The sequence below is a fragment of the Sminthopsis crassicaudata genome, chromosome 1, assembly GCF_048593235.1.
Source record: "Sminthopsis crassicaudata isolate SCR6 chromosome 1, ASM4859323v1, whole genome shotgun sequence".
Classification (NCBI taxonomy): Eukaryota; Metazoa; Chordata; class Mammalia; order Dasyuromorphia; family Dasyuridae; genus Sminthopsis; species Sminthopsis crassicaudata.
This window is the reverse complement of record NC_133617.1, coordinates 498,104,170-498,131,039: the sequence shown is the minus strand read 5'-3', so window position 1 is coordinate 498,131,039 and position 26,870 is coordinate 498,104,170. Positions and strand designations below refer to the sequence as shown.

The window sequence follows — 26,870 nt, the reverse complement described above, 5'->3', positions numbered from 1 at the left end:
AGCACAGTAGCTGAAACTTTTACAGCTGGGGTGGCTGAATAGTGAATAGTTTGAATATGGAACAAGTAGATGTTTATTGTAGTGTAATAAATATCACCATGTCAAGTATCCTGGAAATAGGCTGTCATGTGAAATCTGCTTAGAATAAATGATTTGCTTTTGGATGATTAATAATTTATAGCTTATTTATAGCTTAGATTTATAGCTTGTTTTTATTTATTATCCCAAAGCTATTAAGATTTATCCCTTAGGAAAGGCAGTGTTATGTTGTGCATAGATTGCAGAATGTAGAATTAGGAAGACTTCAGTTCAAATCCCACCTTAGATCCAAGCTTTGTAACTGAAGACTGTACTTTCATCTGCAAAATGAGGGTTATGGGTTTAATTAATGTAAGATCTCTTTTATTTCTAATGCTATAATATCCCGGACCCAGGAAAGACTGGGGTACATTCATCTTTAGGTTTATATTTGAAAAGAACATCAGAAAAATTAGAAAGAATCCTTGCATTTATGATAATAAATGTAAAGATTGTTGTATTATTCCTATTCCCAATTTTATTCACTTGCTGGATATTTTATATTTAATTGCTTTTGCTGTGCTATAATCTGTGGTTTTTGCTGTGTTTATGATGCTGTGTAACAAGAGGAAGTTTGACTAGAAAATAATGAGTTGGGCTACTTTTTAGTTATTATTTATTAAAGTTATTTTCAAAGAAGAACTTTTATTTTGGATCACAAGCCCTCTTTGCTTTATTAGATGATTATAGAAATTGTGTAGCAGAAAAAAAGTCATTAGCTGGTGGCTAGCCCTATTAGTCATGAGATTTTCTCCAAGCTAAGCTACGTTGGTCCTTGGGGAACAGCTGTTTAGCCACGCCTCTCCTCTCCAAGCCTTTCCTGCTTTTAAGACCTACCAGAATTTGTTCTCTATGGACCAAATGTTTGAGAAATCTAGGTTACTTTGAGGCATCAAAGTAAGACTTTAGTTAGTTTTTAAAAATTTATCTGACACAACCAGATGAATGAAATTAAATTGTTATATTTATCTTTTATATTTACAAGTTCATTATTAATAATACAATTTTTTTATTTATAAGTTTATTTCCCTTTATTTATCAGTTTCTCTCTCTTTTGTTCCCTTTCTTCCCCTACACTTTTAAACAATTAGTTCAAAATGTTCCTTCTTCACCACTTTTCTGTAGCAAGAATTTTCAGGCTATTGTGCTAATAAACCAGCATAGGTTACTCATAGACGTATAAAATGTATTTTATCCACTCTAATGTGATGAACCCATGAAGTAGATGATGGATATGTATATTTCAAATTCCACATATATTTGTGCACTTATATGGATGGTGTTTATAGTTTCTTCTCCTAAGTTACAAGACCAGTGAGATCATATCTGATATCAACATAAGTATAGGAAAAGGTATATTTTTTAGCAAAAATAAAAGATTAAAAAATTGATGCTTAAACTATTACAAAGGCCTTTAACATAGATATTTTTACCAGATCAAAGAAAATGGTATATTTATTAATCAGTTAATTAACCTTTGTTAAATCTCCTACTGTATGCCTTTTTAGACAACATAAAGAGAAGTGGGCAAATTTCTAGGAGCTATTTAAAGTTGATGAATTACCTTTTATAATTGTAAAGTGATTAGGATAGCTAGGTGATGGAATGGATAGAATACCAGCTTTAAAGAAAGGAAGACTCATCTTCTTGAGTTTAAAACTTATCTGAGACACATACTAGTTGTATGACCCTGGGCAAGTCACTTAACCCTGTTTGCTCCAATTTTCTTATTTGTAAAATAAGCTAGAGAAGAAAATGTTAAGCTACTTCAAGATCTTTGCCAAGAAAACCCCAAATGAGATCATAAAAGAATCAGACAAATTGAGCAACAAAAAGTGATTACAGGATGAAAGATACTGGAGGAGACATTTAGTACATCATGTCACATTAGAAAAAAAAAAAGTAATAACAGCAAATACTGCACAAAATAGAGTCATTTAAAATGGCATTTAATACTTATAACCCTCTATTATAATAACTTCATTGTACTATACCCTATCCTAAGATTTTTACCTTTGTTTTGTTCTCACAGCTAGGTGGCATAGAGAAAGAGTGTGGGTGGGGAAATCAGGAGGATCTGATTTCAAATCTGGCTGCAGACATTTAGTAGTTGGGTAACTTTAAGCAAGGCACTGAACGTTTTTCTGTCTCAATTTCCCTAATTGTAAAAAGGAGATTATAATAGCACGTAACTTGTAGGGTTGCTTGGAAATTAGATGAAATAATATCTGCAAAATATCTGGCTCATAGTAGGCACTATATAAATACTATCATCATCATTATTATTTCTCTTTCTTCTGATTCATGGATCATAAATTTAATTTTATTCATTCTTGTGTTCCTCATGGAGGTAAAGCTTTTGAAGTATTTATGTTCAAGCTCTTTCAAATTGCGACAGCCTTTGTAGATCATGTCATTACAGTTTTTTATTTCCTGCTATTCCTGCTATGCCTCATTTAGAAATAGCCATTCACAAGGGAACAGTGTGGCTTGGTAGCAGTCACCCTGTGTCCCTAACTTATGGGATCTGGCCCTATTTCCTGCCTTCAATATGTTCAGTCTTCATTATAAAGGTCCATGCAATGTCTTCTTTCTATCTTTATTCATCCCACCATTCTAGGAATTAGCTGCACCTAGGAAATCATATATATCCTTGCAAAGATAATCCAGCCTTCCAATGATTAAACTCTCCACAGACTATTCCCATCACAAGGGTCTAGTGCCCCACCTGCTGCCCTAGGAAAACTGTTCATTAGTACCCTTTTCTAGGGTAAAGATCCACACCCTTAATCTCAATGTCACAATCTTTTCCCTCTGGTACTTCTATTCCATACCCCCAGTCTTTATTGAGAAAATAGAAAAATTGCTTTCTCAGCATTGTTCACCTCTGATTTAGTAGCATTTTATCACCCATCCTCTTTGGTTACCTTACCTCCTCTGTATATCGATGCAATTTCCATTGCTACTATTTCCTACCACTGAGATTGGGACAGTAAATCAGTTCAACTCTTCTACTTTTGATTTTCTTGAACCTTTCATTTCTCTTTAAATCTAATCTTCTAACTGTGGGAAGATGATATTGGACTATAGGAATTCAGATTCCCACAAACACAGCAGTAAGTCCTTAAAAATGTCCTAGGATGAACAATGATGAACAGAACCAAAAAGAGACAACATTAAGGTTGGTAGAAGGAATCGAGTTCAAAAATGCAGACCACAGCAAGAGATAGGGCCACATTAGCATCTAGAGCAGGGCTTGGATAGTCCAAGGCTCAACCTCTGACAGAAATATGGACAAAACTGGCCTTGGTCTCAGGGTTGAGACATCTCACTCTGTGAACTGCTGCAGAAGAGAGAACTGGAGCAGTGCCCAAGCAAGTGTCTAACCCAGCATCCAGGCAGTCCTTGATCATTCCAGAGCCCAATCAGTTGGTCTGACCTGAAGGAGGAGACAATGTTATCCCAGTACCCAAAACCCTTGTGCCCAAGCCACAACAGGAGAAAGTGAATCACACACATGGTCTTGCAGGGGGCCTGCTAACAATATAATCAAAATCATCTGGTTGGGGAAAGGAAGGCTATGTGACAGCCCCTGTATCTAGAATTAAACAGAGCCTGCCTACGTTATCCAAAGAATAAGAGAGGAAGCAGAGTCTGACCTAAACACAAAGCTCCAGCACAAAAACTGAAGCTGAACAACTGAAAAAGAAGAAAATACCAAACATACACACAAAAAAAGAAGAATATTGAGTCTAGATAAACCCAAAGGGTAAACCCAGTAGGAAAAATTAAGTCCATAACAAGTTCATAGATCAACTAGAAGAAAAAAATGACCTGGCCACAAGGACTATAGAAATACTTAGAAGTAACAAGATAAGAGATACAAAATGTAACATTAGAAGAAATGATAGCTAGGGTAGGGAAAGAAGGGCAAGAAATTTAATGACTTGGAATAGACAACATTATTTTTTGCAAGAATAAAACTTGAAAAAGAGAATTGGTCAATCAGAAAACAAAGACTATCCATCAACATTATATATTAAAACAAAATAAAAATATTAAAATAAAAAATGAGAGGAAAAAGTAAGGTACATATCTTAAAAAACAAATGACCTGCAGAAGAGAGCAATGAAAAATAATCTAAAAATCATAGTACTATATGACAAAAAAGAAAAAAACCCAAGATACCATAATACAAGAAATCATAAATAAAAATGGTCTAGCCTTGTAAGGAATGATTGTAGAGGATAAGACTACCTCAAATCATAGGTATTGTCCTTGATTCCTCACCATCTTTTACTGGCCACCCAATATCCAATTTGTTGTCAAGCTTCACCTTTCATCTCTTGAATAAAGTATCTTCTTGCCTCTGACATTGCCTTCATTTTGGTGCAGGTTCTTATCACCTCATCCCTGGACTACTACAATAGGCTGTTAGTGGGTCTGCTTTATATTTCTCTCTATGCCAATCTATTCTCCTTTCAGGTGATTTTCTGGGCTTTTTAACTTAAAGTTTTGTTTGTTTGTTTTTCAACAAGGCAAATAACTTTTTCTTTATCCCACACTCTATCCATGAGAAATTAAAAAAAAAAAAAAAAACATGTTAAAAGCAGAACAAATTCCAACATTGGCTATGTCTAGAAAGAGAAAGAGGAAAGAAGGAAATAGAGAAGAAGAGAAGGAAGGAAGGAAGGAAGGAAGGAAGGAAGGAAGGAAGGAAGGAAGGAAGGAAGGAAGGAAGGAAGGAAGGAAGGAAGGAGGGAGGGAGGGAGGGAGAGAGGGAGAGAGGGAGAGAAGAAAAAGAAAGATTTTAAGGCTCATAATGCATTTATGGTTATTTCATTTATACTGAAAAGTGGGTAGCATGTTTCATCACAAGTTCTCTAGCACACAGCTTCTTAAACTTTTTCCACTCATTATCTCTTTTTGCTTGAGAAATTTTTATGTGACCCCAGGTATATAGGTATATAAAATAGATATGCAAATCAAATATTTAATGAAAATACATTATAATTTCATGATCCCATATTCAGTTACATATGAGGTCATGAACTATAGTCTATGAATCTAGGCTCTACAATATGATTAGGCATTTTAATATTCAGTGTTTTTAACTCCTTCAAAATGGTTCATTCTTACAATATTCATGTGATCATATGAATTGTTTGATGGACATGAAAAATGCAGGAGTTTGTTTTACTTGATTATACATATTTGTAATGGATTTTAGTTTCAGTGAAGGGGGGTGGTGGGATTGTAGAAAGGAGATACTTAGGAACTACAAGTAAAATAAAATTGAATTTTTAAAAAACTTAGCAAGAAATATTCACTCAAGTGTCTTAAGGTATTTGGTATTATTCTCTAATGTTTTTTATCAGTGACTTGGATCAAAACATAAATGGCATGAATATTAAATTTTTAAATGATACAAAGATGAAAGGGATAGTTAACATATTAAATAAATATGGATTCAAAAAGATCCTTAAAAGATTAAAGATCCCAACAACATTGTATTGAATTAAATGGATGAAATTTAGTGGAAATAAATGTAAAGTCTTATACTTTGCTTAAAAAAAATAAACTTTGCAAGATGGAAGAGGCATGAGTAGACAATACAGTAAAGAGAAACCTAGAAAGGTTAAGCAACTTGCAATTAATTAAGTGATACATATATTAAGTGGCAGAAATAAGATTCAAATTCAGTTCTCTTGACTTCACCTTCAACATTTGATATAATATTAACAATAACCATTTCCCACCAAATACTACACTTTATATAATGTATATGATTATCACCTCTAACTTTCTAAAATTGTTAATGTTCTTAACTTTCTTGTTTAAATTTTTATTATATTTGTCTGGTTCTGAAAGTGATACATTGAGACCCCCACTATTATGGTTTTACTCTTTTTTTTCCCTGAATTTGATGAATATTTGATATTCTACCCCAAACATGTAAAGACTTCCCCTGGTGGAATGGATAAATGAGAACAATTTGTTCCAATGAAGGCAGGTGAAGCATGTGTTGAGGAGCACTTAAAGCTTGGTTAGACATTGAAAACACTTGAAATGCCATCCACTATATCTTGAGTCATCACCAGTCATTTTGTCTTTGTCCTGACACTGGACGATGATAGCTTTAGAAGAGTGATGCTGACCACTTTGTGCAACTCTGCCTCATTTAAACCCAATACCTGAAATAAAAGATATCACCATCATCATACAGACCAAATGAAGAGATACACTATGAATGATAAATAGCATATAAAAGACAAGTTCCTTAAGGAACTCACAATTACTAGAAATAGAGCCTATGAGGTTGGGGCATGCACTTAGCTTGCAGGCTAAATCCTAAAAGGGACTTAATATTCTAAAAGAGTTAGTTATCTGTAAGGAGGAGGAGTGGGGTTGGGAAGCATAATGGAGTTGGGGAGATACTGTGTGGCCTGGGGGAAGGGGGAAGAGGAAAAGGGAAAGGCACTCCAGCGCTTTGTGTTGGACTGAGGCTCAAAGATGGCAGGGACTAGGACCCTAGGCAGATTTTTAGGAAAATTTTAGCCTCAAGGACTTGAAATAACTTAGATTTCTAGCTGGATTACCTCCACAGAGGGTGGGACTATGGAACTAAACTGATCTCTATGAGAGACTTCTTCCAGGCTACCCCAGGTAACAATGTTTCAATTCCTCTCTGCCCACCACCCCACCATTCAGTACCTCATCACCCTTTTTGTCATCTTTGACAATCTGATAGGTGTAAGATAGATCCTCAAAGATATTTTCATTTACATTTTTCTAAGCATTAGTGATCTGGAGCATTTTTTCATGTAGGTGCTCATAGCTTATATTTCTTCAATTGAAAACTGCCTATTTATGTTCTTTGACAGGTTCTCTATTAGGAGGTTGATTTTTAATTTTATGTTTTTCTATCAAACCATGTCTATTTTGGATATCAATTCACCAAGGAAATTTGCTACAAATCATTTTCTCAATTTATTTTTAATCCTTCTAATCTAAATTCCAAAACTATGGCAAAATTTTTCATTTTATTATTGTCCATTTTATCTTCTATAATAAACTCCCCCATTTTTCTATCCCATCTCCTAACACACAGATATCTTTTGGTACTTTCTCTTCCTTTACTTATTTCATATGATGAAGTGGCCACCTTAACCAAGTCTAACTCCTCTAACATCTTTAAGTAATCCCATTCCATCCTATTTCTTCCAACAGATTGCCACCTCTATCATTCCCATTCTCTTGTTTTCAATTTTTTCCTCTCAATTGGTGCCTTTCCTACTGTCTACAAACATACTTATTTCTCCTCAACCTCAAAAAAAAAAAATCTTTACTAATGATCTTTCCATTCTTGTTATCATCCTTTTTCTCTTCTGACCTTTGTAGTTGAATTCCTCAAAAAAGACTCTCAATAATAGATGCCTCTATTGAGGTTGGGAAGGTGGACCCCAAAAGTTTGAGGTCACAGACTGGTGTCTGAGGTGTCTCAAAAGAATTTGCAGGTTGAACCCATTTCCTGGTCAAGGGGCAAAGTTTATTTGTAATTGTAATGCCATAACAAATGGGCTAAATTCCAAAAGGATCTAGCAAGGAATCAGAAGCAAAGAGACATATTTATCCAGTTTCTATCATTGACATGCTAATTCTATAGCCCAGAGAAGTGATCTCTGGAATTTGGTTATCATTAACCAACAGATAGTGAGGAATGAACTAAGGAGTGTTCTATTCACTATTGTCTCAGAAGTTTGATCCCCCACTATCCTGAGACCAGAAGCTATCTGACTGAGGAGTGGTCTATTCAGAATCAAACAGATTGGACATGGGAGTTTCCTAAGGCAAAAGATTTAGGATTACTGACTGAACAATAACAGACTTAACTTTCCTAAAATCAGGAAACCACAAAACCTCTACTTTCTTTCCTCTTACTCTCTTTTAAACTTTTGACTTTTGATTTTATCATTCTCTCTCTTATTATTGGCTTTCTCCAAAGGTATTGATGATCTCCTAACTACCATATCTTTTTGGCCTTTTATCAATCTTTATTCTCTTGGACTTCTCTGAAGCCTTGTTGTTAATCACACTCTCCTCTCTGATATTTTTTCTTTCTAATTTTTCAGATCACTATTCCCCACAGGTTTTCATCTTACTTCTCTGACCAGTCCTTCACCTTCTTTGCTGGATCTTCCTTCAGATCATGTCCTCTAACATAAGAATCTCTCAGAATTGTATACTGAATCCTCTTATCTTCCCTTTATAAGCTGATTCATTTTGTATCCTATCATCTCTCAAGCATTTAATTACTACTTTTAAACTAATAATTATCAAATCTACCTTTCCTTCCCCAGTCTCTTTTCTGATTACATCTCCAAATGTCTTTCAGACATCTGAAACTGGACATTTTAAACTCAATATTATCCAAAACAGAGCTCATTATTTTTCCTCCTAAACTTTGCTCTCTTTCTATTAATGTAGAGGGCAACACCACAGTCCCAGTCTTTCACATTTATAACCTAAGAGTCATCCTAGCTGGATTTCTCACTATTTCCCGCATATCCAAGCTGTTGTCAAGGCCTGCTGATTTATTTTACCTTTGCAACATCTCTAAAATATGTTCCCTTCTCTCCTCTGACACTGATAGTTCCACTCTAGTTCAAGCTCTTATCACTTCCCTCCAGCATTATATAATAATCTGCTGGTGACTTTGCTTGCCTTAAGTTTTTCCCCACTCCAATCTAAACTCCATGCAGCCACTAAAGTGATTTTCCTAAATGCAGGTTTGATTACTTCAACACTCTTTCACCCTCTATTCAATAAACTGCAATGACTTCCTGTTGCAATTACAAAATTCTCAACTTGGTATTCAAAGCCCTTCATAATCTAGCCCTTTCCTACCTTTCCAATCTTCTTACAGTTTACTCCCCAACACATATCCTGATCTAGTGACACTGACCTCTTAGCTGTTCCACAAACAAAATCCTTCCTCTTTTAACTGAGAATTTTTTGATTTGATTTGAACACTCTTCCTTCTCTGCTGTGAATACTGATTCCCCTGTTTTCCTTTAAGTCTCAACTAAAATCTCACCTTCTAAACTTGTGTTTATCAAACCCCTTGTTGCTATTTCAGGTTGTTTAGTATTTTTTAAAATCTTAGTTATATAAAATAACCCTTTGATAATTTGGTAGCTTGATTTTATAGTATGCATCTAAATCTATAAAAAGAATTTAATTATGATTTTTATTATATTTGCATGATGCAATCATTAACAATATTCCTTCAAATATTTGTCTTTATTTCAATAATGTTTTGCATTGTGCTTATATAAATTCTTAGTATATCTTGGAGCTTAACTTCCAAATACTTTATACTTTTAGTAGTTATTTTGTAGTTTTCTTCTCATTAGTTTTTGTCTACTATGTTTAGAAAGACTGATGCCTTAATAAAGTTTTTTTATTTTTTTTAATTTAATTTTTATTTTATTTTATAATTATAACTTTTTTTTTTGACAGTACATATGCATGGGTAATTTTTTTACAACATTATCCCTTGCACTTACTTCTATTCAGATTTTTTCCCTTCCTCCCCCAACCCCCTCCCCCAGATGGCAGGCAGTCTTATACATGTTAAATATATTACAGTATATTCTAGATACAATATATGTGTGTAGAACCGAATTTCTTGTTGCACAGGAAGAATTGGATTCAGAAGGTAAAAATAACAGTTTACACTCATTTCCCAGTGTTCCTTTTCTGGATGTAGCTGATTCTGCCCATCAATAATCAATTGGAATTGGATTAGCTCTTCTCTATGTTGAAGATATCCACTTCCATCAGCATACATCCTTGTACAGTATCATTGTTGAAGTGTATAATGATCTTCTGGTTCTGCTCGTTTCACTCAGCATCAGTTGATGTAAGTCTCTCCAAGCCTCTCTGTATTTCTCCTGTTGGTCATTTCTTACAGAATAATAATATTCCATAACATTCATATACCATAATTTACCCAACCATTCTCCAATTGATGGACATCCATTCATCTTCCAGCTTCTAGCCACTATGAAAAGGGCTGCCACAAACATTTTAGCACATACAGGTCCCTTTCCCTTCTTTAGTATTTCCTTGGGATATAAGCCCAGTAGTAGTATGGCTGGGTCAAAGGGTATGCACATTTTGACAACTTTTTGGGCATAATTCCAGATTGCTCTCCAGAATGGTTGGATTCTTTCACAACTCCACCAACAATGCATCAGTGTCCCAGTTTTCCCACAGCCCCTCCAACATTCATCGTTATTTGTTCCTGTCATCTTAGCCGATGCCTTAATAAAGTTATTAGTTGTTTCAATTAGTAATTTGTTTATGATTTTATAAATATGTCACATAGTTTTCAAATAACGATAATTTTATTTCTTCTTTAGCTTTACTCTCTCATTTTAAATCTTTTCTTATTATAATTGAATCTAGAAATGTATAAGAAGAAATAACAATGGAAGTCTTTTTTTTTTCTTCTCTTTAATACATGTAAGGCCTCTGATCTTTTTCCTTTACAGAGATTCTGAGTATCTGGATTTGACAGATTAGAGCAAGCATAGAACAAAGAATGGACTGAGCAGTGGCAGACAAGGGAGATAACTGAGGATAATTAATTCTTGACTCTTTGGGCATCCCAGGCTGAGGGAAAGTCCCAAGAAAAGGTTGATACTTTGTCCACATTAACTTCCTGAAGCCTGTACAGATGCTGTCTCATTACCTAAATATTTCCAGGGAACTGAGTTTTGTTTATAAAACTTGATTTTAAAGAGGTCAAAGGTAAATTAGAGATAGAAATAAACTTAAAGTTAAATACAGAAACCAACTCCTTACTAGGTATTAGGAATTTTTTCAAACTAGGGTCTCAGAGTGCCAGTGACTGAACTTAGAATGTTTCATCTAAAACTAACTCTCTCAAGCCAAAGATTAAAAAAAAAAATTGAACTTTAGAAGACAATATATTTCCCACTAGGCTTAAAATAAATAAATTTTTATAATAGGGTAGTATGCTTTTCTTTTCTGTTTTCTGTTTTCTTTTACTTTTTTTTTTTTTTTTTTTTGCTACCTATACTGGAATGACCAGGGAGATCACTAACAAATTATTGCAGTAGTTTTAGGGTGAGGTAATAAAGGCCTATAATAGGGCAATGACAGTGTAAAAGGAGAGAAGATAACATATACAAATGATTTTATGAGACCAGAATCAATAAGATTTGGCAACAGACAAGTTATGGGAAGGGGAAGGGGAAGTAGTAAAAAAAATAAATAAATAAATAAAGAGTGCAAGATGACAACTAGTTCTGAGCTTGGATAACAGGGAATGGTTATTCTCTCCCCAGTACTGGGGAAGTAAGGAAGAAGGGAGAGTTTTATAGGAAAGATAATTTTTGTTTTAGATATGGTAAGTTTAAGATGTTTACTGGATATCCAGTTTAAAATATGTTTAGTAGGCCATTGAAGATGCAAATCTAGAGATTTAAAAAAAAAAAAAAAAAGTTAGGGCCCGATAAGTAGATCTGAGAATCATCAGCATGGAGATAATTGAATTTATAGGAAATGATGAGATCACCAAATGAAAAGGGAGTAAGGGAGAAGAGAAAAGAAGAGGAGCCCAGAATAGAGTCTTGAGAAACACTTATGGTCAGTAGTAAAGACCTGGTATATAGACAAGCAGCTGAGGGGAAGTGGTCAGACAAATAAATATTGGCACAGTCATTATAATGTTTGATCTTTATTACAACCCTCTGAGAGGGTCTTTATAATCTCCCTTTTATACACAGGGAAATGATCTGAAAAAAACTTAAGTGATTTGCCCAGGTTCAAACATATAATAAGAATCTGAGGCAAAATCAGAATTTAGTTGTTTCTTACCCCAAACCTAGAATCTTATCAGTTGTTCTATATCACCTTTTTATAACTTACTGTATTTTCTCTCTCTTTTTTTTTTTTTTTCTGTATTCTAACTGAATCTAAATCAGAGGAAAAAAAGGCATCAGCATATTCTGATGGAAACTTAATAGCTTTGTCAACTATGGAGAAGAGGTCTTTTTACAGATTCAAAACTCACTCTCAAATCTTTCCCCTAATAGTGTAGTGCTGGAAAAACTGAGGCAAGATAGAGATTAGAGAGTTTTTAATATTTTATTTGAGAGGGAGAGATTGTACTGAGGGCAAAAGAGGATTCATGTTGCCCTCAGGGCTGGATTGGACTCATGTTTCAAAGCATCCAACAGCAAGTGAAGAATTCCAGGGATTCTTATAGGACTTCAGTGACAAGGGAAACAAAGGCAGAAAGTAGAGAGCACTGGTGAGCAGGGAACTTTCAGGAATGGACCATAAATTCAGTTCTGACAAGTTGGTGATAAGGATCATATATTCTGAGAAGTTGGAAGGGCTAGGAGCCACTCAGTCTGAGATAGGAGATGTCTCTCCCTATCTGAGATTAAACATCTGCAGTTTATGGCTCTATGGAATGCTCATGGTCAGACCTTCCAGCCCTAATTTATATCAGTTCTAATGGTCAGGAAGGGGGCTTGAAATTGAGGCAGAACAATTCAGGGAAATTGAAGAACAATTCAGGGAAACTGAGGCAGAACAATTAAAGAAAATTGTGGCATAACACTACCATAAAATAGGGTGTGAAATTCCCTTTTGGAATTGGAATTGACAATTCTTTGAGTTCTCTAGGTAAAGCAAAAATATTGCTTTACTTAGAAGGGACAACATTAACTCATTAATCCCATTAATACATGAAAATGAAATGAACAAAATCACTATTGTTTACTTATTTGGTATTCACAAAACATTTATTAATTGCCTAAACTAGGTAGACATTGTGCTGTAGAGATTAAAAAATAACAGTGACCCTATTTAAAATTTACGTTTGTGAAAGAAAGGCCCTAGTGGATAGGGATATTGAACTGTCAAATTTTCATATGAACAAAGGATTTTAAATGATTTGGAGTATGGGAATTTGCTGTACTTGGAAAAAATAAGTATACATGGGATATCACAATGGAAGGCAGAAGAAAGGTGGAAGGAAACACCAAATCCTAGAGCCAGAAGGTTTCACCTATTGCTAAGTGGGAATCTTTCCTACAACATAACAACATCCCTGACAAATAGTCCTTTAGCTTCTGCCTGAATATATAAGAAATTCATTACTTCTTTTTTTTTTTATCATAGTAAGTTTATTTTTTAATACACATTGCTTTCTGAATCATGTTGGGAGAGAAAAATCGGAGCAAAAGGGAAAAACTATGAGAGAAATTAAAAAAACAAAACAAAACAGAAAAAGGTAGTGAACATAATATGTGTTGATTTACATTCAATCTCTATAGTTTTTTTTTTCTGGATGCAGATGGCATTTCCTGTCCAAAATCTATTGGGATTGCTTTGGATCACTGAACCACTGAAAAAAACCAAGGCTTTCATGTTGATCATTGCACATTCTTGCTTACATCACATGTATTCCGGGTTCTGCTTGTTTTGCTCAGCATCAGTTCATGTAAATCTTTCCAGGCTTTTCTATAATCAACTTATTCATAGTTTTCTATAGAGCAATAATATTCCATTATCTTCATGTACCACAAATTGTTCAGTCATTCCAATTGATGGGCATCCACTCCTTTTCCAATTCATTGTTACCACAAAAAGAGCTGCTATAAATAATTTTGTACATGTGGGTCCTTTTCCTTCCTTTATGATTTCCCTGGATACAGACCCAGTAGAGGCACTGCTGGGTCAAAGTGTATGCACATTTTGATAACCCTTTGGGTATAGTACCAAATTGCTGTCCAGAATGGTTGGATCAGTTCACAACTCCAACAACAATGTATTAGTGTCCCAGTTTTCCCACATCCTCTCCAACATTCATCAATATCTTTTCTCCTGTCTTAGCCAATCTGAGAAGTGTGAGAAAGTACCTCAGAGTTGTGAATTCATTACTTCTTAAGAATTCCATTACCCACTGGAACAGTTTTAATTGTTAGGAATTTTTTCTTTATCTTGAGAAGGAATCTACATTTCAATTTCTACCTAATAGTTTTTCTGTCTGGAGCCAAATAAAACAAACCTAAGCCTTCTTAAACTTACCATCACACTTTACCATGTTTTTTTCTCTGGTCTTCCAATTCTTTTAAGTAATCACGATATAGCATGTTTTCAAGTTTCCTCACCATTGTTTATATTCGTCTAGATATGCTCTATGTTGTCAAAGACTTAGAGGTAAAGTACCTGGAAGGAAGACAGTATTCTAGATGTAGTCAAGAAACAGTAGCTTTCCTTTTCTAGACACTATAATTTAAGATTGTGTTAACTTTTTAAATTGTTCATGTCTTCTGTGAAAAGAATAGATATGGGGTTGTATGTGTTTTTTTTTTTTTTTTTTTTTTTTTTTTTTTGCTGAGAAGTTAAATGACCCTGGGGTCATACCACATGTTAAGTATTGAGGTCAGATTTGAACTCAGGTCCTCATGTCTTCAAGGTTGGTGCTCTATCCACTGCACCATCTAGCTGCCCCTGTATGTGTATTTGTTATGTGTACATGTGCAAGTGCATTTGTATGAGCATAATGGGGTACAACTTCTAGGGAAATGTCTCAATAACTCTGGGGTCCCCTAGCCTTAGAAACCCTATATTAATATAGTTATATATTTCTCCTCTTAGTTTTTAGGGAAATGTCACAATAACCCTGAGACTTCCCTGCCCTCAGGACAAACATTGCTGACTGTCAGATAAACAATCTGTTCATCAATAATCCTAAAGTCTCTTGGCCTTGGAGTGAAGACATCTCTGAAGTTCTGTGGAATACTATAGTATTTATGAATATTATAGTTCTACAAACTTTACTGTCAGATAGATAATCTGTTGGTGAGTCATAACAAAGTTCCTAAAACAATAGTTAATAAGACCACCCCTCTAACCTACCTGTAAGCCATAAAATTAGCAAATAAATAACATGAAGCTCCTGGTTTCTAACTTTTTCCTATAAATTTATCTTCTTACTCTTGGTGCTTTGCTAAATTCTTTTGGAATTTATCCTGCTTCAATTGGCGTTACAATTACAATAAACTTTGCCTTTTGACTTGGAATTGAGTTTAAGCCTACAAACTCTTTTGAGACACTTTACAACAATTTGCAACCATCTTTTGCACCTTAACAAGCACATGCATATGTAGAGTGTATATGGCTATATACACACATATTATTTACATTTTATATATTTGTATATATATATATATATATATATATATACAATATAACTGCACACACAAACACACCAGTATCCATGTCTCTATCTTTGGTTGAGTTGGGATAAGCAGGAAAATAAAGTTAGAAGTAGTGCCTCAAGCAAATTTGTCCTTCCCAATTTAGCCTCACATCATCCTTGAGAGCAACAGATAGACTAAATCAGATTACTGTATAGATTAAGCCCCTGAAATCAGGCAACATTACGCAGGAGTGGGATTTCCATAATCTTGCAGGAAAGGAGAGAAATAATCTCTCTGAAGGTTAATGGGAGAAAAATTCCTAAGAAGGGGAATTATCATTTAACCTAAATGATAAAATAAGAAAGAAATCTTCCTGCTGGAGAATAATACAAAAGGTAAAACATGCATACACTGCTAATACATCATTACTAAATAATGGTAATAATTCCTTGAATTCTTTGCAAATTAAATAATTAAAAACATCACATTTTCACATTGAGAAATGGGCATTTTGGTTTCCAAATGAAGTTATGAGGTTGGAGAAATGAAACTTGAGTATGAGGAATTGTCCAGGGAGTAGGTGATCTTCCCTGAAAAGAATGTGGGCTCCCTCAGGGCAGGGACTGACTTTTGTAATCAGGAATGGTGGTCTGAGATTTGAAAAAGTGTCTTTTGTTCTTTGTCCTTAGCCCTCCTCTGTTACCTTTCCCCCTTCTAGAATGGAAGTTCCTTTGGGTCAGGAACTGGCTACTTAATGAAAAGTGGAGATTCATGATGTGTAACCTCGGTAACATCCAACTAATGGGGAATCTGGAGAAGGACTTGTGTTTCAGGATAGGAAATAAAATGTGCCTTTGAAGTCCCCAAAGTGTGTCTATTCACCTACACACCCATTCTTGCAAGAATGTAAAATAAATCTTTCCTGAATTCATCAGTGAGTCAGTGGAGTTCTTGGTTAAGATATTTTGTTTCTTACACACTCTTAGGTGCATATTCATATTTCCACTAGGATGATATCGATGATATTGTTCAAAGAAGTGACTCTGGGTTTTGAAGGTAATATTAGTGAAATGCAGGATCAGGTCCTATCAATATGAAAAAATTTTGACTATCATATTGGTAATGGACTATGTCTCTTGTTCAAATTTGATCATAATGTTTCTGTATGTTTATTTGTGTGAGGAATTAACTGAGTGAAGACACTCACATGGGAATATAGCCTTAAGCTCTATCTTAATTGTGACTTAAGACTTTGTAATAATAGGGCAGTAGCTAAAAGTTGCAGGTTTTTGTCCCCTCCTATTTTCCCACCACCTCTTAATTAGCATTCAAGTACTTCTTTTAAAGGTGATGATGGCTTTGAATTTTCTTCTCTCAGGATATCTGCTTGTACTTCAGTTCTCTAGGGAAATTTAAATTAAGAGTTTACTATTATTGACTTGTATTCTTTTGTTTCTGGGTTAGATTTCTATTAGAATGTGAGCCTAGACTCCCCTAAACAATGGGAGAAAAGGCCAGGCAGGGGTGGGGGATTCTGCTTTCAGGGACCTATTTAATCTTATATTTTGCAGTTTATGCTTTGCACTTCTTTGTAGATAAACACCTTGTGAAATGGAAGATGTCTTTTCTCACAAACTCATAATAAACCCCTTTTTACTTTTTTTTTACTCTAAGAGTCTCTAATTGTTTTTGTGGATGATACTCAGGAGTTTCAGGACTGAGCCGACCCCACCCAGATAACAAGGATGAAATTGTCCCTCCGGGCAGATTTTCTCCTTTAAGGATTTTTAGAGTTTCGGGGTCCCCCTTTTCATTCTGGAGCAGTCTCACCTTGCCATGTGCTGTCAGAAGTCCCTGTCATGTCCCTGAAGTTCAATTTTCCCTATAAAACCTATTTGTAGGCCATTCCATGACTGCTACCTTCCTTTGGGCAGCCCCCCACAGCACTCTGCCTTTGTGGTGTCTTTTCCCTTCCCCCAGGCCACAGTGGTATCTCCCCTAATTCTATTATGCTTCGAAAATCCACTTCTCCTTCCAGCTAACTCTTTTAGGGTGCTAAGTCCCTTTTAATATTTAGCCTGCCAGCTAAGGGCATGCCCTAACCTCATGGGATGCTCCCTTTCTACTGAGTTCCTCTGAAGAATTTGTCTTTCATGTGCTCTTATATTCTTTCATATTTGCCATTCCCTGAGTCTAGATATCCTTTCATTTTATCTGAAACCTATTCCCCTTGTGAAAAATAGATTTATTTGATTTCCACAGTATAAAAATTAAATTGGAGAAATAAAACTTAAATAAGAAAACTCAAACCCACTGAGACATCAGAGAATAATCAAGGCAGTTGGGCAAAGATTATCTCGTCTGTGAGAATGAAAGCTTCTTAGTGGCAGGGACTGGGTTTTGTAATAAGCCTGAGATTTGAATAGAATTTTTGCCCCTCTCCTTTCCATTGTTATCTTCCTCTTCTAGAATGAAAGCTCCTTGGGGGCAGTGACTGGATTGAGTGAGAAACACCCTACTCTGTTAAACATTTGATAGTCTCAGAATTTCTTACTTCATGTTTTTAGAAACTCAAGCTGATGAGGAGTAAACTGAGGTTCTAAACCCAGATGGGTCAGTTCCTTTTCTCCTGGGTCTGATTAACCTCTGTCTTTCCCCAAAGCAACCAAGGGCCCGTTTGGTAGCAAATGAATTTGCTATTCAATGCTGTATGGAAACAAAGTATTGATAGTAAAGAGATAGACAGGCATTTGGCCTTCAGGAAGAACAAACTGCCTGCAAGGGGATACCAGTTGGCGGGCACTGGCTGGTGTACACCAAGTGCAAAGATTCCATTTTTCAACCTTCCTTATATACATAACTAGAATTATCAAAACAATGTTTGCACAAAGATGTTATCAAGAGGTTCAGGAGATATTTGTCAATAAGACAGGAATTCTCTTGTTGTAAATAAGACAGGAATTCTCTGTTGTTATCTCCTTCTGCCTCTCCCCAAAAAGGAATTTCAGATCATTAGAATGGGGGCTGAAAACCCAAGCCAGCTGGGGGCTACACCCACATCAAAGCCAATGGGAAAAAGAGCCAGGGTATTGGGGAGAGGAACTGGGAAATAAAAAAGGGAATGTCCTTTGCCTGTGTGTGTCTCTCTCTAAAATCTTGCTTTCTGCTTCAAATACTGCCCACCCTTTCTCGTGAGAAAAAAAAATAAACTTTTTCCTATATTCATACTTGGATTTCTGATTGTTTTAGTGGTTATTACTGTCCCATACACCCTAAATAAATCTATCTTTTTTTTTTTGCTGAAGAGAATGGCCATTGTGAATTTTTCACATAAAACCCCTAACTTTTGGTGTATGCCATCATATGGTGACAAAACCCATCAAATGGACATTTATATTTTTTCCAGTTCTTTGCTGCTACAAAATGTTTGCTGTAAATATTTTGATGTCTATGGAACTTTAAATTTTTTTCACTTAGTTTTATTTTTATTCTCAACTTAATAAAACACAAATGAAATGTGTATTTCCATAAATGTGGAAAGGGAAGATTTTACATGAAATTGAATTTCCATTACATAGAGCTTGGTTTTCTTTTAAAATATATAACAAATTCCAGATTTATTTTAAAATGTAACAAGTTCATATCTGTTATTCCTTTGTGCTTCTCTCTTAACTCTTTCACCTTTCTGCCCCTCTTTTTTGAGTGGGGGAAAGAACCTATTCAAATCTTTTATATGCCTTCCCTTTGGGGGAAAAAAAAAAAACATCCAAAAGTGTCGTGTAATGCATCTAAATACAGTAGGGACAATTATTCCAACCTCTCTCATAGGCAAATTGAGTCCCCAGAGCAAGACTGTATCTTTCTCCTGAGATTACTAAATGGTTGTTTGCTGTTGTTATGGTGGTGATTGTGGTAGTTGTAGGTGTTCTAGGATAAGAATTCTTGACATGAGAGGGTGTGCCATAGATCACTCTCAGGAAATCTGTGGAGTTGGTTGTTTTCTTTTTAAATATTTCATCATTTTCTCAACATAGTTTGTTTCCTTTGTAAAATACTATGTATTTTATTTTTTATATACATAAAAACATTATGTTTGAAGCATCGGCCACACAAAAAGGTTATGAAACCCTTTTCTGTGAATTCTGTGAATTTCTGAAAAATTTTGAGCTGTCTAATGCTATTGACTCAACTCTCATTCTCACATTATATTTAAGATCAATTACCAGTTATATTTAGTATCTTCCTGGTATTAGCAATTAGCACTGCACTTAGCCAATTAGTATCAATTAGCATTTATGAAGAATATTTACTGAGAAGATATAGCAAGAACAGAAATATATCCCCTTAAAAACTGAGGGTATACTCTCTCCTATACCATTTTGAAGTGATTTATGCAGCATATTTTTCTCCCCTTACTCTGCTCCAAGTCTACTTCTAGATTTAGCAGAATGAATGCTGCAGAAATTGTTGTCTTGCCACAGTAAGACATTGAACCTTAGAATCAACCCATTTTTGCACTGGATATGAAGGGGGAGGGGAACTGTTCCCTTTAAGATTATCACTCTAAGATTGTGTGCCCTTTGATCAGGATCTCCCAGGCTCCAATGAGTACAGACAGAGCCCAAATTATAAGAGAATCAACTCCTATAGAAATTCTAAATTCTCATTCAATTGAGGAATCCTGATCTGAGCTGTCCCAGCCCCCCACCTGGCCTGACTCTTGTCAGTGTGATCTGCTCAGGCTGTCCCAGCCCCCCACTAGGGTACCCAATATAATAGTTTCCCTCCACTAGGACCAATAGGTCCACTGCAGATGGACCTAGGTAGCTCACTCAGCTGTCAGGACCTTTTGTCCACTGAGAAAGCATTTTCTCAGTGCAAAACTCCATTTTCCAATAGATCTGCCACTATAGAAGTCAGTCTCTTGGTAAACTGATTTCTATCCAATAATAAACTTTCATTTTGCAACTAATAATTCAGGAATGAGTAAATTCTTTCACTCTAAACCTGCAGCCAATTTAAAGGGGATTCTTAACAACTCTCTTACAGCCACTAACCTCTATCATCCATTTCTCCAATTTAATTTTCCTAATTGTGGAAACCAAATAAATGCCCATTCGTTTCTCACAATTAGATCACAACCTAGTCCATACCATCTTCAATATTCTTTCACCATAAAGCAGTGTAAGAAATGACATCACCTCCCTGATTTCAGTCATCTTCTAGAAAGAAGAACAAACACCAACAAACTGTGACTATAAAACCATGCATAAGCTTTGATTTGTTAGTATCACCAGTAGGCCTATATTCCAAAGAAATTTGGATGGATGGATGGAAGGAAGGAAGGAAGGAAGGAAGGAAGAAGGAAGGAAGGAAGGAAGGAAGGAAGGAAGGAAGGAAGGAAGGAAGAAAGTGAGGAAGAAAGTGAGGAAGGAAGGAAGGGAAAGGAGAGAAGGAGGGAAGAAGGGAGAGAGGGAGGGAAGAAGGGAGAGAGGAAGGAAGGAAAAGAAAAGAAAAGAAAATGTACCACAATATTTATATTAGCTCTTTTTTTTTGTGGTAGCCAAGAATTGGCTATCAAGAAGATGCTCATCAATTAGGGAATGGTTGAATAAGTTATGATATATGATTGTGACCAAATTAGTTATTATTTAGTTGTTTTTAAGTCATATCCAACTCTTCATAAGCCATTTGGGGTTTTCTTGGCAAAGATTTTAGCCAATTACCATTCCCTTCTCTAGCTCATTTTATAGATAAGAAAGGAGAAATAAACAAAGTGGCTTGCCCAGGGTCACACAGCTAGTAAATATCTGAGGCTGGAATTATACTCATGAAGATGTTATGCCCTGAATAACAATACCCTGAATAAAATTATTGTGGCCACCCCACCTTCCTTGACATTAGAACTGAGAGAATTGAGTCAAGAAAAACCTTAACACACCATTGAGTCATACCTCAATCCTTGCTGGGATAATTCCCCCTCCTTTTGAGTATCGTCCCTTGCTGTCTCCTGCCTTTTTATCCTGACCCTTCTGTCAGGATTAAGTTATGGTCCTCTCCTGGAATTATGGCTTGTGTACCTACCCAGTATCTTCGCCCTCCTTATCTGCCTTTGTTCCTCTATAAGACTGTATACTCAGGTTATGTATCTTGTTTTAGCGAAAACACCCTCTAAAAGTTCCCTGCCTCAGTTCTTGGGTGCCGATTGATTTTTGAATATGAGTTCCATTCAGCTTGGCTAACCTAAAACTGTCCACATTAAAAGATTAAAAGACCCTTCTCTGGCATCACAATGAGTCTTCTTGATTCCACATTCAGCACTTTATCTACTCCTGTGATGGAATATTATTGTGCTATAAAAAATAATTTGCATGATGCTTTCAGAAAACCCGGAAAGACTGCTTGCTTATTTATATTCTTTGACTATTTATCCATTGGGGAATGAATCAAAGTCTTATGAATTTGATTCAGTTCTCTATATATTTGAGAAATGAGGTCTTTATCAGAAAAACTTGTAAAATTTTTTTCAGTTTTTACTGTATTTTCCTCCATTTATCCTTCCCTTTCTCTCTCTTTCTTTCTCTGTCTTTCTCTTCCCTTCCTTTCTACCTTGTTTCTTCTCATAAGTGTTTTGATTTTGATTACCATCTCTGTCAATATGTTCTCTCTTCTATCAGCACCCCTTTATTTTATCCCCTTCCCCTTCTCCTTTCCTATAGAGTAAGATAGATATGCTCAACTGAACATATGTTAATTTCTTTGAATTAGTTTCAATGACAGTAAAGTTCAAACACTGTTTAGCATCACTCCCTTTTCCTTTCCTCTGTAAAAACTCTTTCTTGAATATCTCTTCTATGTGAGAAAATTTTCTCCATTCTTCCTCTCCTTTCCCTTTTCCCCAGTGTATTCCTCTTTCTCATATTGTCATTTCTTACTCACTTAATGTCCCCTGTCTATATAACTTGCTTTTAACTATCCTAATAATGATAAGGTTCTTAGGAGTTAAATGTATCATCTTCCCATATAATAATGTAAATGTAATGTTTTTGAGACCCTCTATGATTATTCTTTCATGTTTACCTTTTCATGCTCTTTGGTGGGGGGAGTCTTCTGTTTGAATGTTAAATTTTTGATTTCTAGTCTTTTCATGAAGAATGCTTGAAAGTCCTTTATTTTGTTAGATATCTATTCTTTCCCTCTGGAGGATTATTTTTAGTTTTGCTGATTTTGGATTGTAATCCTGCTCCTTAGCTTTCCAGAATATCACATTCCATATCTTCTGATCCTTTAATATAAAAGACATTAAGCTTGTGTGATCCTGACTGTGATTTTCCAACATTTGAATTGTTTCTTTCTAGTGGCTTGCAGTACTTAGACCTGTTAGCACTGAAATTTGGCTATCTTACTTCTAGTAATTTTGTTCCAGGAGGTGATCAGTGAATTCTTGTTCTAGCATATCATGGCAGGTTTTTTGTTTGTTTTGACAATTTCTTGAAATATGATGTCTAGGCTCTTTTAAAAATCTTGTCTTTCTGGTAGTTCAGTAATTCTTAAATTATATCATCTAGATCTTTTATCCAAGTCAGTTGTTTTTCCAATAAGATATTTCACATTTTCTATTTTTTATTTTCTTATTTTGTTTTTATTGTTTCTTGATGTTTCATAGTCATTGGGTTCCACCTGTCTAATTCTAATTTTTAAGGAACTATTTTTTTCAAGTGAACTTTTCTATCTCTTACCATTTGGCCAATTATACTTCTTAAGAAGTTCTTTTCTTCAGTGAATTTTATTATCTCTCTTCTTTCCATTTGACCAAATCTGCTTTTTAAAGTAGTTTTTCTCTTCAGTGAATTTTTGTGCCTCTTTTACCCTTTGGCCTATTCTGTTTTTTAATTTTTTTTTTCCTTCAATTTTTTTGGTACCTTCTTTACCAAGTTGTGGATTCTTTTTCTTTCCACGATTTTCTTGCATTTCCTTCCATTTTGTCCTCTAGTTCTCTTATTTGATTTTTAAAATCCTTTTTAAGTTTTTCAGGTTCTTTTTGGGCCTAAGACCAATTCACATTTGTCTTTGCTGTTTTGAATATAGCTGTTTTGGTTTTGTTGTTTTCTTTTGAGGTTTTTGTTCTTTTTTTTTGGTTTCTGGAGGCAATTGGGATTAGGTGACTTGCCCAGGGTCACACAGGTAGTAAGTGTCTGAAGCCAGATTTGAACCCAGATTCTCCTGATTCCAAGACTAATATTCTATCCACTGTATTACCTACCTCTTCCCTGAATTTGTGTTTTAGTTTTCCTTGACAAAACAGCATTTTTTTTTTTAATGTTAAGGTATTTTTTAAATTGTTGCTTACTTTTCCAACTTATTTCTTACCTTTTAACTTTATGTAAAGTTGGACTTTTTTTCTAGGGTAGAACTGGCACTGCCCCAAGCTTCCAATTTTTACTGTTTTTTCAGAGCTAATTCTGGCAACTTATAAATTTCCAGTTCATAGTGGTATGATTTGAAGAAAGACGTGTGGTCACTGTTTTACCAATCTCTGGCCTATAAGCCACCCCAAGTACCCTTTTATACCTTGAAAATGTGATTAGGATTTCCATTCTCTTACAGCAGATTGTCATGTGCTAGACTATGAACTATGAGACTATGAACTGCAACTGTATAAATAATGATAGAGCCCTACATTTGTTGCTCAAATCTCCTCTCTCAGTGCCCACAAATCTTCTGACTAGTTGTCTGTGGGTGGAGAGCTCTGGAAGTTATTAATGCTGATTTAGTCAACATTAATAACTGATGCTAACTTGCTGATAATCTATTATCATCCCAGTGAAATGGAATTTTCCTGTCTACTGTATAAGTTGTCATCAGAAAGCAATGTCCAGTAAAATTGCCCAGATACCATATTTTGAGAAATCATTGGTAAGAGTTGTATTAGATATAAAGGGTAAAGTATTATTAAGACACTCCAGGGAAATAATGTAAAAAGTGGGAAGAAAGGAGACCTGGTAAGAAAATTTAAACGTTTTAACAAAGTAATAATCCACAAATGTTTTATATCAGTAAAACAGATCAGGCACTCAGCATACTGAAGCAAATGAAAATCATAGCCTTCTGTTCTCTGAACCTGAAGGCTTCTTAGTATGGGGGCAAAGTACCTATTTTTTGAGAAAAACTTCTGGGAAAACTGAAATGCAATATGGCAAAAATTAGATTTAGATCAACAATTTATGATTCAAATTAAGATAAACTCCAAAGGATAACAGCACTATAACAACTTTGAAAGAAGTAAAAAATCTCATCAGGGAAGTGACCAATCATAACTCCAGAGGATTCTTTCTCTTTCTCTTTCAGGAAGGTGATAGATTCTAGGTGTAAAATGAGAAGTGTGTTTTTGAACACAGCCAACAAGAGAACTTATTTGGTTGGCCATGCATATTTATTATAAAGGTTTTGTTTCCAAGATTTCCTTAGCTGCATAACCTTAGGCATGACCTTCCTTCTCTAACAAAAAAAAATAATAATAATAATAAAATAAAAAAGAGATTAGATCATATGTCTTCTGAAGAACCTTATAATTCTAGATTTATGATCCTATAATTATGCCAAGCTACTTTTTGAATTTTCTAGGAGTTCTGGTCAAATGGAGAATTCTATCCCAAGTGATTTATATTCTTAGGTTTTTGAACATTGAATATAATTTTATCTGATTTTTCCTTCGCTGATTTATTTTTTTTAAATTTTTGATAATTTTTAATAATTATTACTTTATCATATAACTTGAGTTCTCAAAGTGCTATTCCCTTTTCATTTCAACTTTTCCCCATCATTTCACTTGAGATTTTAAATGTTACATACTTTTAAATGAATTTTGTTGTTGCTTTACATAACTATAAAATGTACCCTTGGTTATATGATTGAAAGAACTCTTAAGTAGAGATTTTTATTAAAACATTGAAGTAAATATAGTTATTGTAATAAGTTTTTGGCTTGAAATAATAACTGTTTTCCTGTATTTTTCTGTCATTCCTAGTGATTTGAAGAAGAAGTACAATATCACAGCCATACCTAAGTTGGTGGTGGTGAAACAGACAGGAGAGGTCATCACCGACAAAGGACGGAAACAAATTAGAGAACAAGGACTCTCCTGCTTCCGAAACTGGTTGGAAGGAGCTAATATCTTTCAGAATTTTTCTTACTGAATTTGGAGATAATGGCATAGAAGGCAATAAGAGACTTTAGGGTGTGATCATCACTCCATTTTCATAGTTCTGAAGATTATTCTTAACATAATGAAGGCAAAAGTAAAGGTTACAAATACTAATTTTCCATTATTTACTAGTATTTGATCATATTTTATGACAGAGGCAGTAGGAATGAGTATTAAGTAAATTTTTCTCAGGAAAAATATCTCTCCTATTCTGATTATCTGCTTTTAAAAATTATTTTTGTTATTCTTAGGGTAATTCTGTAACTGCTTAATGAATCACCCCTGAGTGATAGCTGACTGGATAGACTAGCATGTCAGTCTTGAAAATCTATGCAAAAATTGACTTGTGTAGGTCTGTTCAGTAAAGCAATATGTTTCTTCATATTACAGATTTCTGCTTATTAATCTATTTTAATGATACAAAATGACAACTATATTAATAAAGTTTATAGTTTGTCTGCTTTAATAAACAAACCTATTTCTGTATTATATGTCTCTAATTATTCCCTTTATAATTTCAAGCAAATGACATCAGAGAGTAATTGAATAAATTAATTCCCCACACTGTCTATTGCCACATTTCCCCTAAAGACCATATCTTCTTTTTTCTCTTGAAATGTCTTCTTTCCCTTTTTCTTTTTCTAAAATTTTGAATAATGAATAATCCTACTGTTTTAATATCACTGTTTTGGAACTAGAAAACACTTGATATTTTAGTCATCTTTCAACATCCACACCTTCAATATAAAAAACAAAACAAAACATTAAGTGCCTACTATATGATCCTCCTCCTCCCCTTTTTTGTCTCCCCACTGGAACCTTGGGTTTTGAGAGCCAAGCCTTTGATAGATAAACCTTATCTTGCCCCAACTAAGGAGTCATTTATCACTTCTCAAATACCATTTCCAAATTTCCATACTCTCCCTTTCCACATCTCCTTTATGTGTTGTCTTCTTTTGTTAAAAGTTAAGCATATTGAAGACAGAGACTCTCTTGCTTATGTTTGTAACCCCATGGCTTAGCACAGTGACTGACATATAGTAAATGCTTAATAAATAAATTCTCAAAAAATTTTTTAAAAAAGCAACAAAACTCTGTCTCTCATCTCTGTGTATGTGTATGTGTGTGTGTTTTGTGTTTTGTGTGTGTATACATAAATTTGCTACATTGAAAAAGGATTGCATTAGACCCTGGGAATAAAAAAGAGGAAAAAAATATTAATCCTTGTCCTAAAAGGGCTTATATTTTATGGGGGAAACACTATATATATATATATATATATATATATATATATATATATATATATATATATATATATATATGCATGCGGATAAAAT

At 34.7% G+C, this 26,870-nt stretch overlaps 1 protein-coding gene across 1 annotated transcript in view; it reads left to right on the top strand.

The window, feature by feature from the left end:
- NXNL2 (nucleoredoxin like 2) overlaps positions 1 to 26,627 on the top strand; it is a 28,073-nt gene extending 1,446 nt beyond the window's left edge. Inside the window, exon 2 of the mRNA XM_074281497.1 lies at positions 25,357 to 26,627. Within this exon, the coding sequence (XP_074137598.1) occupies positions 25,357 to 25,525 (169 nt within the window). The 3' untranslated portion in view covers positions 25,526 to 26,627. The remainder of the gene's footprint in view (positions 1 to 25,356) is intronic.
- The last annotated feature ends 243 nt before the right edge of the window (positions 26,628 to 26,870 follow it).